General features: G+C 41.0%; 1 protein-coding gene across 1 annotated transcript; it reads left to right on the top strand.

Moving 5' to 3' along the window:
- The first annotated feature begins 204 nt into the window (after positions 1-204).
- hsd3b7 (hydroxy-delta-5-steroid dehydrogenase, 3 beta- and steroid delta-isomerase) lies at positions 205-17,218 on the top strand. Its single transcript, XM_080724243.1, has 6 exons — positions 205-710; positions 3,979-4,134; positions 6,996-7,104; positions 10,442-10,541; positions 14,824-14,986; positions 15,982-17,218. The coding sequence occupies exons 1-6, from the start codon at positions 551-553 to the stop codon at positions 16,392-16,394; spliced, it is 1,101 nt and encodes a 366-aa protein (XP_080580369.1). The 5' UTR covers positions 205-550; the 3' UTR covers positions 16,395-17,218.

The raw sequence follows: 17,218 nt of genomic DNA, 5'->3' as shown, positions 1-17,218 counted from the left end.
ATAATATTGCAATTATAGATTATAAGATTAGTAAACCATCTCAACTAGCCCCGATATAATATCTGTGTTGACTGGAGTGAGCTAGGTCAAGGCTAGCGGCCAACTGGAGTCAAGCCATCCGATTTTGCCAAACGTGAGGTTCGTTTATTTATTCTAGGAATGTTGTGGCTTGTGCAATTATGTGACTGACCATGGAGGACTTTGTTAACCACCTAGGATATATCTTTCGCCATACGTACGCGAAAATACCCTCTTTTGGGAAAATTGGGAACTGTTTTTTTGAAACTTTTTGAAAAATGTTCACCTATAGCCTAAAAGCCTAAATTAATTGGCCTGCTGCTGACGTGCGGCGTGCCACAAATACCATAACGCCACCAGCGGGTTTGCTGGTGCATTGTTGTCATAGCTACGTGTCTGTGTCGGTCCTGCCCACTTGACTGCACTTATTGAGCTCGCAGCGGTCGGTTGTGTTTAAAGTTTAATCTGAGTGCGACAGCGACACAGTAGGAACTGAACGTGGCTGCCTAACTGTTACATACTGCCTTACAAAATGTCTGATAGCGACACGGGTCTCGTCTATTTGATCACGGGTGGCTGTGGGTTTCTGGGCAGACACCTGTTGCAAGTCCTGCTCGAAAAGGAGGACAAGCTAAGAGAAATCCGGCTCTTCGATAAACACATAGATCCAGCTTTACGTGAACATAACACAGGTAACGGGCCTTCCTTATGGTCATCTTTTGTTTACTATGTTTGAATCTAGAGTTGCCTAAAACGTTATATTAGCCTTGGATCAAGAGTATCATAGATGTATTTTATCTAGTCAGACTTGTAGATAGGCTACGAAAGTATAAAGTCAGAAAAATAAAATAGCCTACATCTTATCCAAGGCTAGCGTTATAATCGTCCGTCAACACTGCCTATCTGTCTTGCTGTGTGTTATTTGTTGTACTAGTGATGAAAAAAATGAAACAGTAGCCTAATAAATTAATAGGTTATATTAGCCTACATAATTTGATATAGGCTAACTTATATAAAATCAATCAAAATATGCATAGAGCTCAGCTCAATGCTGAAGATGTAAAAAAGTAGTAACTATCCTATTACTATTCAGTAACAGGCTCTCTCCTTCCCACAGAAAATTTATTTTCATGGGTCACAAATTCCATCCAATCATGATCATTTCTTTGTTTCATCACTTCCAATTTCCCTTGTTTATCAGGCTGTATAGGCCTATCTTGTATGAGTTCTCTCTCCTGATTGGAATGGATACAATGAGTATCCCGACTTGGAAAATGTATTTACTAAAGAGATGGAGAGATGGGGAGATCCCTGTTACCGAATAAACACAATGGGAACCACTGCTCTATTCTATAGCAACAATTAATAAATCTGATATTTTGGCCACTCATCAAGTTATGCTCAGGATCTATCATCAAGTTATGCTCAGGATCTATCTCAACTTCAGTCTAGACTGTTGCTTGTTAGTGTTCATGAATCATGTGTCAATATTGCAATGCTGCAGGCTACCTCTACTCTACATCAAAGAAATGACAAAGGAAGATCACATTCTTGCTCTTTCTATAGAAAAGAGTGACACCTTACACCAGAGGCGGACAGGATCCTTGATATCCCATGAGTTTGCTTTTCGCATTACCAACCTGAACTTAAATGAAGACCTTACTCTGTATTCTTGTTGATGAGATGAGAGCTGCTATCAGTTAGTGGTTTGTTGGTTTCAGCAACAGCCTCTTTTAACCCCCAGCAACAATGTGCTTTGCAGGGACATGCTGGGCCCCTGATTCAGCCCGGGAAAAAGAGTTGGAGAGGCCCTTATTGCGCGCTATAGAGAGAGATCTCTCTCTATAGCGCTGCTGCTACTCAAAGATTTGCCATTTCAGATCATGACAAGTGACAAGCCAGTATGCCAATTACATGAGTTATATTTCGTCGTTGTCAGGTGGAAACCTTGTATGTCCAAAACCGTTTGTTTTGTATTTATCATTTTAAAAATGATTTAAAGTAGTGAAAACAGCCGATCTACAAGCACACAACGCCTCGCACCGCGAGGCGTTGTGTGCTTGTAGATCTGCTGTTTTCACTACTTTTGTGCAAACAGTTAAATTTTTACTTTTGTGCAAACAGTTAAATTTTTTCCTAATGGCCGGCTTGGACCAGCCGGGAATGAACTGGCCGTTTGGGAGTTGTCCCGCTTTTCCCAATGGCCAGCACGTCCCTGGTGCTTTGCCAAGCTGAATGTGATCTCTCCCCTGCAGAGGAAAAGGCTTTGTCCAGCCATTCATTATTAATTCCCTGCACAGAGGCGGGTTGTTTTTGGGGCCTAATACTGGGCCTGTGGGGGACCATAATAGTTGATGTAATCATAGACCTCAACAAGCCTCTGGGCAATGAACAAGAAAACTGAGATGTGCACAATAGTCTGCTCAAACCGTTCAGTTTACAAACGGGTACTAGAAAATTGTGCTGCTCGGACCACAGGTCTCCACCAGGCCGGGTTACCTATAGGGCCTGCAAACTTTGGTCATAGCCACTTGAAATGGGATCTGAATGACCCCAGAGATAATGTGTACCTATTTGTGTGAGTTTTGGACATAATCTGTAGGAGTAGTAGGCCTAGTCGCACCATGGCAGAAAATGTAATCTGGCACAAACACGGCCTATAAATTGTGTCATGAATCTATGTAATCCAGGGGGAAAAATATGTTGCTGTGTATGGCTTATGGTTCAAGAGTTCACAGACAGACGGACACACAAGGACGGACTGGGGCAGTATTGACCACGCCCTCTGCCCAGCGGAGACAATAAAGAGCCACACCAGACTTCCACTTTTAATTACAGATTTGAGGAGGTGAATGAGTAAGGAGGAGTAGTGATGGCAGTTCACCTGATTGTAGCTGACTTATTACAGGCCTTGGAAGAACTGTTTTCTTTTAGTCACTGGAATCACTTTAGTCACCACTCACCAGTAGTGTAGTTCAAGAGTCCTCATTATAGCTATGGTAACCACAGGAAAGTCCTTGGGAGGATAGATAACTTTCAAGGCCATTAGATAGATAAGGAACAACTACATCTCACAGTGTAAGGTCAATGCCCACGTTTCATACAACTGATGCAATGCTAGACAGTACCCGTTGTCTGAGTACTTTGTGCTGTATCTGTTATCACAGTATTACATGGAGACCGATCTATGATGTCAGTAATGTATTACACACCAACTTGGGAGACTTCATGGATCTCCATATATGGGCAGAAAAGTGGACTCACAGTTTTACTGATGACCACCACTGAAAGTTGATGTGAATTTTTTATGGTTCACACACGGACGCACGCACGCACGCACGCACGCACACACAGAGAGAGAGAGAGAGAGAGAGAGAGAGAGAGACTCAGACTCATTTGTGGACAACTTACCTCCTACATCGTTAAAACAAACCAACAATTGTTCACCAAAGGGTGGCAAATGTAGAAGCCTTTTTTGAATTTGAACTAATTGGGGTTGAGCGATTTCTGTAGACTACTGGCAGCCTGCACAAAAGCGCCGATAGGTCCATCTGTTTCTGGAATTAGCTCTGGACTCTCACACACTAAACATAACATTATATAACATAACAGTGGCAAAAACATAATCTCTGTCCATGGCCTTCAGTCTGACAGAGATGCCTCATCTGTGTCATTCAAAGTGCTTAACACAAACATTACCAGCATTAAGATAAAGTGCAAAAGAAACACATTATAAGAGAACATTTGAATTCAGTTATACAATAGTTATTAAAGAGTTAAGAGAATAAGCTCATAAAATGAGTAACGAGTTGCAGTGCAAGAATCAAAAGCCACAAAGAATCCCCAAATCGCCAGTTGTTTGGTTCCTGCGAAAACAATCCTTATCTGCCATCTTGTTCCCAGCAGTTGAGAATAAGAGCTCTTTATCTGCACCCCCCCATTCCCATTCCTCCCTCTTAGATCATGTAAAGGTGGTGGTGACCGAGGGGGACATTACAGACTATGCCAGTGTGTTGGAGGTCTCCAGAGGGGTTGACGTGTTCATCCACTCAGCCAGCCTGGTGGACGTCTGGCACAGAGTCCCAGAGCACGTCATCAACGCTGTAAATGTTCAAGGTGAGACATCAGTGAAGTGAATACAGTGAAGCACATTTTTACAGGAATGGGAAAGGGACAAAGGGAGGGGTTGGGGTTTGTCGTCAAGAGATGCCGTGACGGAGAGAGGGACCTGACTTGATGGGTGTTTGTGTTCCATTCTTTTGGGATGTTGATGTACAGCCGGGAAAGCCATAAGAACAACAGGATAACAATTCAACAATACTGCTCCCCAGATCCCGACCTCCCTGTGAGTAAAACTGTGGACAAACCACAAATTTCCTGTGGATATGTCACCTCTCCCTTCCTTTTCCTAGAATATTCTTGAAAAAATGTTGCAATTCACTGTGGTTTCAAAGGAAGTTAATTTTAAGATTGAATTATGTATGTGTTGAATGACGTGGCTATTTAGTGTGGTTGCCCTCACAGGGAAACCAGACAATTGAGTTCTTGTCCGACTTTATTCCTTCCTTCCATCCATCCATCCATCCATCCATCCATCCATCCATCTTTCTAGATAATATTTATTTGGAGCTCTACTCCTCCCACAGTTTTAGTGGCACGCACTTGGGCGTGCCACTTTCTAGTTCCATTATGTAAGAGAATGAATATCTGTGTGCTGATGTGTAATGTGTTATTAACTTATTGTGTATTTTTGAGCGGTGGTCACACCGTCTCCATAGCGTGGCCGTGTGTGTATCCGTGCGTGTGTGTGTGTCTGTCTGTCTGTCTGTCTGTCTGTAGCCTGAAGTACCTTTTTTGACCACACATGTTAAGGGAGGGGCGCTGTTGTTCAGGCCACCGAGGCCAGGCACACACATTCACATTCACATTCACATTCACATTCACACTCACGCCCGCGCGCACACACACACACACACACACACACACACACACACACACACACACACACACACACACACACACACACACACACACACACACACACACACAGCCTCCACCGCTCAGTTCACACGAGTGTGATTTTTTAAACTACAACTAACCAAATGCCATACTGACATTGCAATCTGGTGCTGTACATGAACCTAAAACCCTAATTTTGGTGTGGTGAATCACATGATTTGTTAGTCAGTTAACATCATTATCTTGTTGTGTTGGCTGGTGCAGCAGTGGGTTGTGTTTTTCACATACGTACAGTAAATACAGCATATCTCTGTCAGCAGGATTGTAGTAGAAGTGCACCGAAAGCCATAATATTTATATGGGTGCTTTAGGTTGGTAATTTGAGCTAAATGTTAAGCCTAAGGAAAATGGCCCTAATGTGACTAGTCCGCAAACATTTGTTTTCTTGCTAGTTTTCTAATTCCTGTGAGATGGTATATGTGGATACCATTTTCACCAATCACACAACAAATGTGCGCACGGTGGCGCCACAGTGGTTAGCGCTTCGCCTCACAGCTAGAAGGTCCTGGGTTCGATTCCCGCCGGGGACGCTGTGGGTGCTGGGGGAGTGTTTCTCCCTCCGTGTCATCAGCGCCCACACCCTAGGTGGGGTCGGCGATAGGGCCTTTCTGTGTGGAGTTTGCATGTTCTACCTGTGTCTCCTAGGGTTGATACCCTCACAAAAACATGCAGTAATCCTGGTCTCAATACTTCCTCCCCCTGGCCGGCCGGGGCGCTTGATGGAGGGGAAAGAAACTGGTTGGAATAACGTGTTCCTTCCACGCGCTACGTCCACCCGGGGAAATCCCCCCTGTCAGTTGAAAAGAAACAACTTGGACTACTCATGCATTGAAGGAAGCATGAGCTCAGTCCGTTGTCTCCCCAGGCGCAGCAGAGGGAGAGCAGAGCCCAGGATTACATAGTCAATTGGCACTGGGTGAAAATGGGTTGCAAAATCGTGGGATAAAAATTATACAAAGACAGATGTGACCCCTGATGTGGGAGCTACAGTACAATTCATTTGGAACTTTCCAATCATCTTATTTGATTTTATTAATTATGTTTTTTACACATTTTTGACATGTCCCAAACAAACTATAGATCTGATTGCTACCACATTGTTTGTGGATCATTATTGACCAGGTTTATCAAACTGACTAACTTATTTTGTTTTGAAACAGTTTTAAGATGTTTTAAGTCTTTTTCTGCCTTTATTTGATAGTGTACAGTAGACTGTCTGGAAATGGGGAGAGAGGAGATGGGGAGTGACACGCAGCAAAGGTCGTCGGGATCGGAATTAGCAGCCTAGGTGCCTGGACGTCTACCCAGCCGTCCAGGCCTGTTTTGAAACTATTGACCGGTGAACTTAAAAAGGGCATGGCTCTGCACGTGAACAGACAAAAGTCAACGACCTCTGGGCCAGTCATCAGAAAACATGCGGTGTAGAGAATAAAGTACCTGAAAAGTACCCTGAAAGTTCCATTTAAATCATCCCGCAGGCGCCATTACACTTGGGAAAAATTGCAGTGGCACAACACATAAAAGTGTGCTTCTCTGAGCACAGGTCTCCGCCAGGCCGGGTTGCATAAATGTATTCCTTCAAAAAGTGTCTTTCTACTTGAATGAAATATATTACATTGGATGGATGTAATAGCAAAAAAAACAAAGAGAAAAACTAAATTTGGGGAGGAAATACCTACAGTACACTGGACCAGCCACATTCCCAGTGTATTTACTTATGTTTATTCTCTGCCTATCTGGAACAGATAAAAAGTCCTTGCTTTGAACTGTGTTTCCTGCTGCTCTGTATTTATTTATTCACTCCTTTGGCCTTTTTTAGTCTGCACCTGTTTGAGAGTCAGCCCTTTAGTGTGGTCACATTGAGGGGAAACCACCAGAAGAAGGAATTTGTGAAATGCATGTAATCTATTTTACCCCATTGGCATTCATCTCTTAAATGGTGCTTTCCCTCCTATTAGGAACAGAAAATGTCATCAATGCCTGTGTGGAAAATGGAATTCAGTATCTTGTCTACACCAGCAGTATGGAGGTGGTTGGACCCAATGTCAAAGGAGACTCATTTGTCAGGTAAACCTCTGAATACATTATATTTGTTATTCTGTTATACACGCCTGAATTTTAATGACTATTTATCTGCCCATTTTGGAGAGGCCTTCGGACTCTACTTTACATTCCTGTGATCTCTATTAACTATTTTACATCTATCTCAGTCTCGAGTTGACTATATGTAAAATGGAATGCAATGTAGAGGAAAGATGTGACAGGGTGCAGACAGGAGGAGACAGAACAGGGACTGGAATGAGCGATATAGCCCCCTTTATCAGAGAACATCGCACTGATACCCCAATCCTTGTGATTGGCTTAGAGTCTAAGACAATCACAAGGATTGGGGTGTCAGCGCGGTTCCCAACCTTTTCTGGATCAGGGCCGACTTGGAAATCTTGAAAGTGTTCATTTTCAGAGCATCTTTATTTTAATGATCAATCCATTGATTGTGTTCCAGCTTGGATTCATGGAACTTACGTAGTATACTTTAAGTTCCTATTTATCTTGACGGTATCACAACACTCATTTTTAAAGGTAGTAAAGAAAAAAGACCATGACATACATGGTATTACATACAGTCTTGGTTTTTATATTAATCTTATCAGTGGTGTAAAGTAACTAAGTAGATGTGTGTGCTTAAGTACTGTACTTAAGCACATTTATGAGGTATTTGTACTGCATTTCCAATTTTCAATACTTTTACTTCTACTCCGCTACTTACTGGATTCAAATATTGTACTCTTACTCCACTACATATATATGAACACGTTAGTTAGTAGTTGCTTTGTAGATTTAGATTATTATTACAAAACATACATTAACCACTTCAGTCATATATACATTTTGGCTATTTGAAAATAGCTGATCTACAAGCTCACAATGTGTCGCAATATGACACATTGTGAGCTTGTAGATCTGCTATTTTCAAAAGATGTTCATACAATTTAAAACTTGAAATGGGACATTATGAATACTGAGTACTTTTACTTTTGGTACTTTAAGTACATTTTGATGGCAATAAATAAACAAATAAATAAACAATAAACTTTCATTCAAGTCAATTTTGAATTCTAGACTTCTACTTGTAACAGAGTATTTCAACACTGCAGTATTGATACTTTTACTTAAGTAAAACATTTGAGTACTTTTTCCATCACTGAATGTTATTATCAATGAAATGAAAAAGAGTTTGCCAATAACTTTGGGTCCCAATTGCAATATCGTCATGGCCCATCAATGTTACCGGCCCACAGGTGGGGAACTGCTGGCTTAGATGCTCAGAGTTAGCTCTGGTCGACACGCGAGGCCACCAGCTGCTCGCCGCAGGCGTTCAGTGAACCAAAATGAGCACTCCTCAAAATAACTGGTTTTGGGAATCGCTTACATGCAACCTGTGTGCGTGCAATGCAATGCAAACGTCATCTGTTAAAACTCTTTTTAGTGAATACTAGATGTATTGGTCCTTTATTTTGTCCAATATACTCTAACTTATACAATTGGGGGGGGGGGGGGGGTGGTTGTATTTGGGCTCCCTATTGAGACATTTAGATCCTGTGTCTAGGTTTGACACAACATTTTTCACAATCCAAGAAACAACAACAACAGCAAAGAGATAATTTACTGCAGGTCTGGTCTTGTATTTCATGTTATGCACTGATGTCATACGTGTGGTATTAACATTTGCCATGAATCTGTTTGGCTTAAGGCAGGGCTTCCTGTAGATCATTGCTTTAAAAAATATGATGTTCTGTTGTGAATTAATACATAATTGAATCAGTGTGTCTGCCTTGTTGTCAACTTGCTTGAGGGTATGCGCATGCATAAAGTCAGTGGTAATTCGAGTGGCAAAGTGAGTTTAACATTGTTTAACGTCGTTTAATGCAATCAGATAGGACTTTTCTGTTTGGATGTATGGGCTGGCAAGGCCAGAAAGTAGTTTTTGCCACTCAGTAGGCGTTCCCGCATAACTTCCGGGTATGATGATGATGTCACGCGCATACCCTCTATTGTCTAAACATTTGGGCAGAGCCAAACATGCTGCAAAGACAAAGGTTCATTCTTGCACTGTGACTAATGCCCAATTTATACCTAGTCGCACTCCGAAAATCGCAGATCTACAAGCTCTCAGCATGGCAAAACATGTCAGTCACAGGACTGCAATAGGTGTCCCCAAATGCCCCAGCAGGCCATATAACCCACAATGGCCTGTTTTTGTCCCACTGTCCTACACAACATAGAACTTAAGGACAACAACAAAAACATGAGTCTTTGCACGTGCAGGATGTCGCAAAGCTAGTGCAGACAACAATGTGGTCACCACAATAAGGTAACACAATAAGGTATGAAGAAGCTAAACTCGTCGGTAAAGATATTTACCAAAACCAGTTTACCATTTTGGCACCTTGGTTTATCTCTATCACAGATAAAGATGAATTGTTCCCACACGAAAGGAAACTGGCCAGTTGCCACGTGCCAGAAACATTAGTATTTTCCAGATGTTTATATCCAGCTGTTACTCAAAATATTTACTCTCTCCCCCATCCCACCAGCTAAGCTTAAGCCTGATTTATACTTTGATCTGCTATTTTCGTAGTGCAACTCTGTCATATGTATACATTAGACATTAGTCACAGTGCAAGAATGAACCTTTGTCTTTGAAGCATGTCTGGCTCTGCCCAAATGCAAGTCGATATAAATGTGTGCTTGAAGTTGTTAGGTTAGGAACTGCAGGTCTTAATCGAGCTCTCACATAGCAGATGATTGGAGATCTCCGTCTACCAAAGCATTTACATTTAATGTAGGAGTTAGAACAGCAGTGAGGCCCCTAACAAAACTATGCATACTGTTTTGAAAAACAATCCTATACCATCCCAATATGAAGGACCGGCCTAAAGTCTTGGTTCTGCAATGCAATTTGTTTTTAAATTTCCAAATTGTCTCCACCCAGTTCTAGTCCTAGTTCTTGTACATTGAATTCAAATGTTCCCAGACATTTTAGTAGGCAGAGGTCTCTGAGGAGATGATTCTTAGAAACTCCTATCATTGTAGTTTTCAGGGTAGAAGAAGAGAGATAGAAAGAACAAGCAAAACAGGTCAGATTTTCATGATACGAGTAGAGTAGAGATGCAAACATGCTTACTTATGATAGCAGCATAGTAACATGAGGCGTGGTAATAGAATAGTAATAGATAGACCTTTTCTCTGCCTTCCCATCTGCTTGAAATTCCATCTGTCATCCGTCGATCTGGCCTGATCCAGAAACATTCCGATCATGAATGTGGCAGAGCCAAGTAAACATTAGAACACTGTTTTCCTCTCTCCTCGTTCACTCTTGGTAACTGCTGTCTTTCTTTAACAGGGGCAACGAGGACACACCATACAATGTATACCACACAATGCCCTATCCCAAGAGCAAGGCAAAGGCTGAGAAAATTGTGCTCGAAGCTAATGGCACCAAGGTATTATTGTGGGCTCGCCTGGAAGGCGAGCACACGTATGTTATCTTCATTATTTATAGTCAGTCAGTATCTCCTCAAAACTTTGGCGCGATTCATCTCCTAAACGCTTACACCTTTAAACACCATTCAAATTTTTATGTGTTCAGCTTACTGAGGACACGTGTGCTTGTACTTTTGGTTTTGAAATGTTTTGTAGTTTAATTATAAAAAAATAAAAATGTTTAACTTTAAGCCCCCAATGCATTTCCAATGGGTTTAGTGAGTGGGTAGAGAGTGAGACAGGGGAAAGGGACCCATGTTTATATTAAGTCGCTGTGGCTGCAATATTCACACTTCAGATATGCTATTTATATCAATGTGTTCACACAGGTCTGCTGTCTGATTTGATCCAAATGTCTAAGCTGTGTGATGTATAAAACTATAGTTATAGTTAAAACTATAAATAAATGTCCCTCACCACTCTACTGATTGACACAGCTGTGATTAAAGGCTTGGCTGTCATTGGCTGTTCTGTGGTGATGTAGCCTTACGTCTTAATGTAAGGCTAGTGGTGCTGCAAAGTAACCAAGTACATTTACTCAAGTATATACAAGTACTTGTACCTACAGTACAATTTTGAGGTACTTTTACTCTACTTTCCATTTTTGTTACATATACTCTACTATAAATACAGCATTTGACAGCTTCAGTTACTTGTTATTTTGCAGATTTTATTATTAATAAAAAAACATAGATGGACCACTTAATACTGCTATGAAGTTGATCTACAATGTGCACGCACACGCATGCACGCACGCATGCACGCACACACGCACACACACACACACACACACACACACACACACACACACACACACACACACACACACACACACACACACAACTGTTACTGTGGAGACGTTTGCTTGTATTTGTCTTTGAGACATGTTTTGTAGTGTTTTAGAAATTTTACTTAAAAAGAATAAGGGATTATTCTAAGTTATAGTTTTGCTTAGGCTTGCACCCCAATTGTTTGGCTACAAATCGGGAAAAATGGTCTACATTTTTTGTGCTGGATGTGCTCTAATTTGTGCAGTTGAAATCATCAATTGTGCTTTTATATATATTTATATATATAAATATTTATATGGTTATGAATTAGCAGATTTAGCAGCAGTATACTGATTGCCGGTGCAGCAGTATTTCATTGTAGAAGATAGCAGCAGAACAGTGGTGTCGTGTAGAATATCTCAATAATGATAGCAGCACAAATTATAAAATTTACGGCACAATTCAGCACTAAAGAATGACACCATTTTTATTATGTTTTCATCATATCTTACTTTCCATTTTTGTTACTTATACTCCACTACAATTACAGTATTTGACTGCTTCAGTTACTTGTTACTTTGCAGATTTTAGAATTAATACAAAACATAGGGAAACCTGGAGGTCCTTGAGGGTCCATTGCTGGTTGCCAAAGTGTGGTTCGGGGACCTCTGGTGGGTCCCTGAGCTGTTTCCAGGGGGAGCATTGCGAATTCCCAAATGGCCGGGCTTTAAAGAGCCATAACTTCAGTTCTCAACATGCTACTGGTCTCGAACTTGTTTGTTTACCCGTCCACATTGTTTTTATTGTTATCTTAATTATTTCTTTATTTATCTATCATAGTAGTATCTCCTGCAGATTTTATTAATACAAAACATACAGTAACCACACACTGTGCATCTGACATACAATGTGACACGTTATGAGCTTGTAGATGTGCTATTTTCAGAAAATGAGAATACATTTTATTCGGTAAGTTAAGTAAACCTTGCTGAGCATGTGCCTCCTGCTTGGCACTTAACATGGTAGTATCCACACGTTTCCAACGTCCCATCGTGCATTGTGCAGGTGGTGTGAGGTTGCATGTCTGCTGTTCTCCGGATGTGTCCCACACATAATGCTACAGTAAATTCTCGCGGAAACAGGTGGATATTTTCATGCTAAAACGTACCCCCCCCCCCATACCGTTAAAGGACCAGGTCACCTCTGGGACAACAACCAGATCTTATTTTATTGTTGTGTGGGACACGATCAACACAATCCTGTAATTTCTTGTGTTCAATCTGTGTTTTTAGATATTTTAGTATTTCAGCACGCTACAACTGGTCATATGATGCTTTGTAGCATGATATTGCATCATCTCATACATCATATGATGCAAAATGCATCATATGACCAGTTGTAGCATACTGAAATACTAAAATATCTAAAAACACAGATTGAACACAAAAAATAACTCAACATTGTGTTGATCGTGTCCCCACACAACAATAAAATAAGATCTGGTTGTCCCAAAGGTGACCTGGTCCTTTAAGTTCATGTAATAACACTGCTTGTCTACATTGTATTTGCATTACCATTTTACGTCAGTAAAATGAAAGAGAGCATTGCCTGGGAACTTGACACTTTTACTATTATTGTTTTGGGTTGGAAGCGAGCCCACACTGTTTCGAAGGAACAGTCTTTCTAGTTAACTTATAGCACCCTAATTTTACAAAGACACAATTAGTATAATGTATTGTAATACCTTTTCACCATATATTTTTGGTAAATTTACATCTAGGGTTGTCACATCTAGATTTGAAAGAACCCTTACCCTGACCCTCTCTGCAATGTCATCTGCCATGTTGAATATGAGTGATGCCAAACACAACGCCCTGTAAATTTGAATGGATTTTGATAGCGAGTGTAGTCTTGTGAAACTGCCTGTATGTTGAGACTAATTTATGAGCCCCACAACTGGGATTTAGACCAGGTTTTGGTCGGTCTAAAGTGCAATGCTTTCTGACAATCCCAGTCCCTAGATAAGAATGTGCCAACAATACATCTGTAGCTTAAAGGAGTAGTTCACCCCCAAAACGACTTTTTTGGAGCTGTGTGAAGCACAGGCTCCCTATACGTGGCTGTGTGGGTCTGTGTGTGTGTGTGTGTGTGTGTGTGTGTGTGTGTGTGTGTGTGTGTGTGTCTGTCTGTCTGTCTGTGTGTCTGTGTGTATGTAGCCTGAACTTCCTAAACTTCGGCACGCCACTAGTCCCACAGTTTTGCCACCACACACTCGCGCCATATGTCAAATCGACCGGCTTACTCGGGAATCGTGGGCTATTACTTTTCTAAGAGAAAGGTTCTATAGTTTAATTGATATTAATTTATTAGTGAATTAATTTTCCCCATTGACTTATAATGGGAATCGCAAAAACTCACATTCAATTATTTGTCTCTCGCAAACCATAGGGGCTAGAGTTTCAAGACTTGGAGAGGAGGTTCATAATGATTTCAAGGATTAAATAAAAAATAATTGTGTCATTTGGCCGCATGGTGGCGCCATAACACCCCACTTTACGTTTTGGCCTGTAACTCTTGAACCGTAGGTCGGAAAATTAAAAATATTTTTTCCCTGGATTCCTTGGGTCATGACGCATCTCCCCATATAGGCCACGCCCATTTGCGCCATGATAGATTTTCCGCCATCTTGAATTTTCTCCAAAACACACTTTTTGCTCCTTTTCCTACATATTTTCTTCAAATGTCACAAAAATCGGTACACATGATCCACACACACACACACACACACACACACACACACACACACACACACACACACGCAGCTCCACTTGATTTTTTCTATTGATTACTCATGCCATGGAGACTCGAGTTCAATACAATTCTTTTGTATTTGTTGCATTCCTAAGACAATAATTTGATTGCAATACATTTACCTCCATTGATTCTGGATGGGGACCCAAATGCATTCGGGTGCCCATCTGGAATCAATGGGGATACATTTACAATAATACATTTTGTCTTAGGAATGTAACAAATACAAAAAATTATTATTGAACTCGAATCTCCATGGCATGAGTAATCAATAGAAAAAAAAGTCATTTGTGACAATGGATAACATTTTTTAGTGTCTGCTAATAAAGCTGTCCTTTGACACTGAAGCTACAAATGTGCAGCTGATGGCTTTGCTTTGATCTCCTTTCAGTTCTTTACTTTTAGCCAGCCCCTAAAAAGGAGTGTTGTGTTGCACCTCTTTGAGCAACACATCTGACCACACCTAATTTTAAGACGCCCATGAGGCCACAGATGGGTGGGCACTGGGCGTGAAAATGACACATGTGTTAGTGTTAAACTTGCTATGACACGTGCACTTTATGTGCCGGGTGTAAGTCAGGGCCCTTAGTCTTGTTTCTTTCCTGATCCACTGCTCTACCATCTGTTTCCTAACACCCCCATCTTTCCTGTGCCTGTCCAGGTGAATGGAGGGGCATGTTTGCGTACATGCTCCCTCAGGCCCACAGGGATATATGGTGAGCAGCACCAGTTAATGAAGGACTTCTATCAGAATGGTGTACGAGCAGGAGGCTGGCTTTTTCAGGGTGTCCCACCAGAAACTGAACACGGCCGGGTCTACGCAGGTGAGCCTGAACACGCTTGCTTAGTAGTGACCATGCAGTAGGTTGCATTTGGAGAACAGATCAGGCTTAGTCTGGCCTGATGACACCTTCTCTTTCTGCATTTACCGGCACTTATCGAAACAGGAAATACTATTAACCCACTTTACAAGCATACACATACAGTATACGTAACAAGCCAAGTATTGTGAGGAACAAAGGCAGATGTAGAGGCTTTACATTACAACACTTACCGGTACACTGAGGAAGTAAAAATAAGTTCTCTTGACTAGGAGAGTGGTTGGTGATGCTGTCATGCAAGTGAAGTGAGAATGATTTGATGCTGATTAGGGCTGTCACAATTATTACATAATCGTCTAATCGTGATTATTTGACATTATCGCAATTATTTTGTCATAATCGTCATAATCGTGAATGTTGAAAAATGTCAGAAATAGCAGATCGCGACGCGTTGTGAGCTTGTAGATCGGCTATTTCCACTATCAAAGTTATTTTTGGAGCGGTGAAAGCGCTCCCAATAGACAGGTATGTCCGTGGGTATGTCCGTGGGTGGGTGGCTGGGTGGCTGGCTGGCCGTGTCCGTAGCCTGGCAATACCTTGAGTGGCCACACACAACACACTAGTTAAAGGAGGGGCGCTGTTTTGTGCAGGCCAGGCACACTCACCACTCACTCACAGGCACAGTTTACAGTTTACAGTTTAGGCATTTAGCAACACACACAGGGTATAGCTGCTCAGATTCACCGCTCCACTTCGAACCGAGGTTTTTTAAGTAGTAAGTTGTCAAATATGTCAGTAATTTCTTTGTATATTTAGGTTATGTGTCATATCTACCATGTACAACTTCAAAGCCTAAAAGCCAAACAGAAATGTAATTATCAACGACAAAAACACAATTAAATCGTTAATCGCCAATTATTTGAGTGACAATTAATCGTCATGTAAAATGTCATATCGTGACAGCCCTAATGCTGATTCATGTTTTTTCTTTTTTAAAGGCAATGTGGCCTGGATGCATCTGCTGGCAGCTCGTGCCCTGAGAGAGCACCCGGACACAGTGGGAGGGGAGCCATATTACTGCTATGACGACTCGCCCTATAAGAGTTATGAGGACTTCAACATGCAGTTCCTATCGGCATTCGGCTTCCGCGAGGTCCGTGTGCCCCTAATAGTGCTGTGGTTCCTGGCGTGTTTCAATGACATTATGCGCTGGATACTGAAGCCTGTGTTCAACTATACACCCCTGCTTAACCGCTACACGTTGGCTATAGCCTGTACTTCGTTCACTGTGTGCACAGACAAAGCCCTGCGTCACTTCCAGTACTGCCCTCTCTATGATTGGGATCAGTGTCGAATGCGCACACAAAAATGGGTTGACACATTCCCTCTAGAGTCCAAGAAAGATACCTAATTTGGGTAATGATATTGCACACATTTCCCCCAACTGACTAGGGGCCGACTTTAAGATAGATGACGGTGTCAGGGGTTTATAACTAGCCACTTAAACCCTATATGCTTTGCACATCTACAAGCTTACAATGTGGCACAAACGTTTTATTTTTACATGTTCTTCCAGTTTTGCGTAATGGTCACCTATTACAACATGCCCCGAATAGGGACGCTAGGGTTCATGTGGTTGAACATAATTGTTATTGGCTGTTATATACAGTATGAAGACATAAACCTGGGTGAAGCAATAGCATAGAAAAATTGAAAATATGCTAAATATATGAGCCATTAATGCTCATTTGCAAGTTATTTTCAGTTAAAATAAATAATTCTACTGTGTGTGGTACACTGTACAATTCTGTACAAGTGTTAATTTAACTCCAAAAATACACTCTCTGAGTGTACACCCCTTTCATAATGTAAAAATAGATATGTAAGGGTCTCTTAAACTTTCACAAATAAATCTTCATATATCTGTTTTTTTTTATGTTTTTTTTTCTTCTTTTTTGCTCATCATACTATTAGGAACAGCCTATTTAAGACAGTATTAAGGTGGAAAAACATACAGTACATTTAGTACAATTAATACATTTGTATCTATGACAATTGTTATTTTTACATGAATTCTACAAAAACATTATATGGATTTCTTTATTTTCTGGAGATCAATGACATCGGACGGTTTAACCGAATGTACTGAAATATGAATTATACATTTATTATGTACTTATGTATACAAATATGTGTCATATATTTATTTAATTTTAAATAAACATTTTAATTATA

The sequence above is a fragment of the Nannobrachium achirus genome (genome assembly GCF_963921795.1).
Source record: "Nannobrachium achirus genome assembly, chromosome: 4".
Taxonomy (NCBI): domain Eukaryota; kingdom Metazoa; phylum Chordata; class Actinopteri; order Myctophiformes; family Myctophidae; genus Nannobrachium; species Nannobrachium achirus.
The sequence above is the reverse complement of the archived record's forward strand: the minus strand, read 5'-3'. Positions and strand labels throughout refer to the sequence as shown.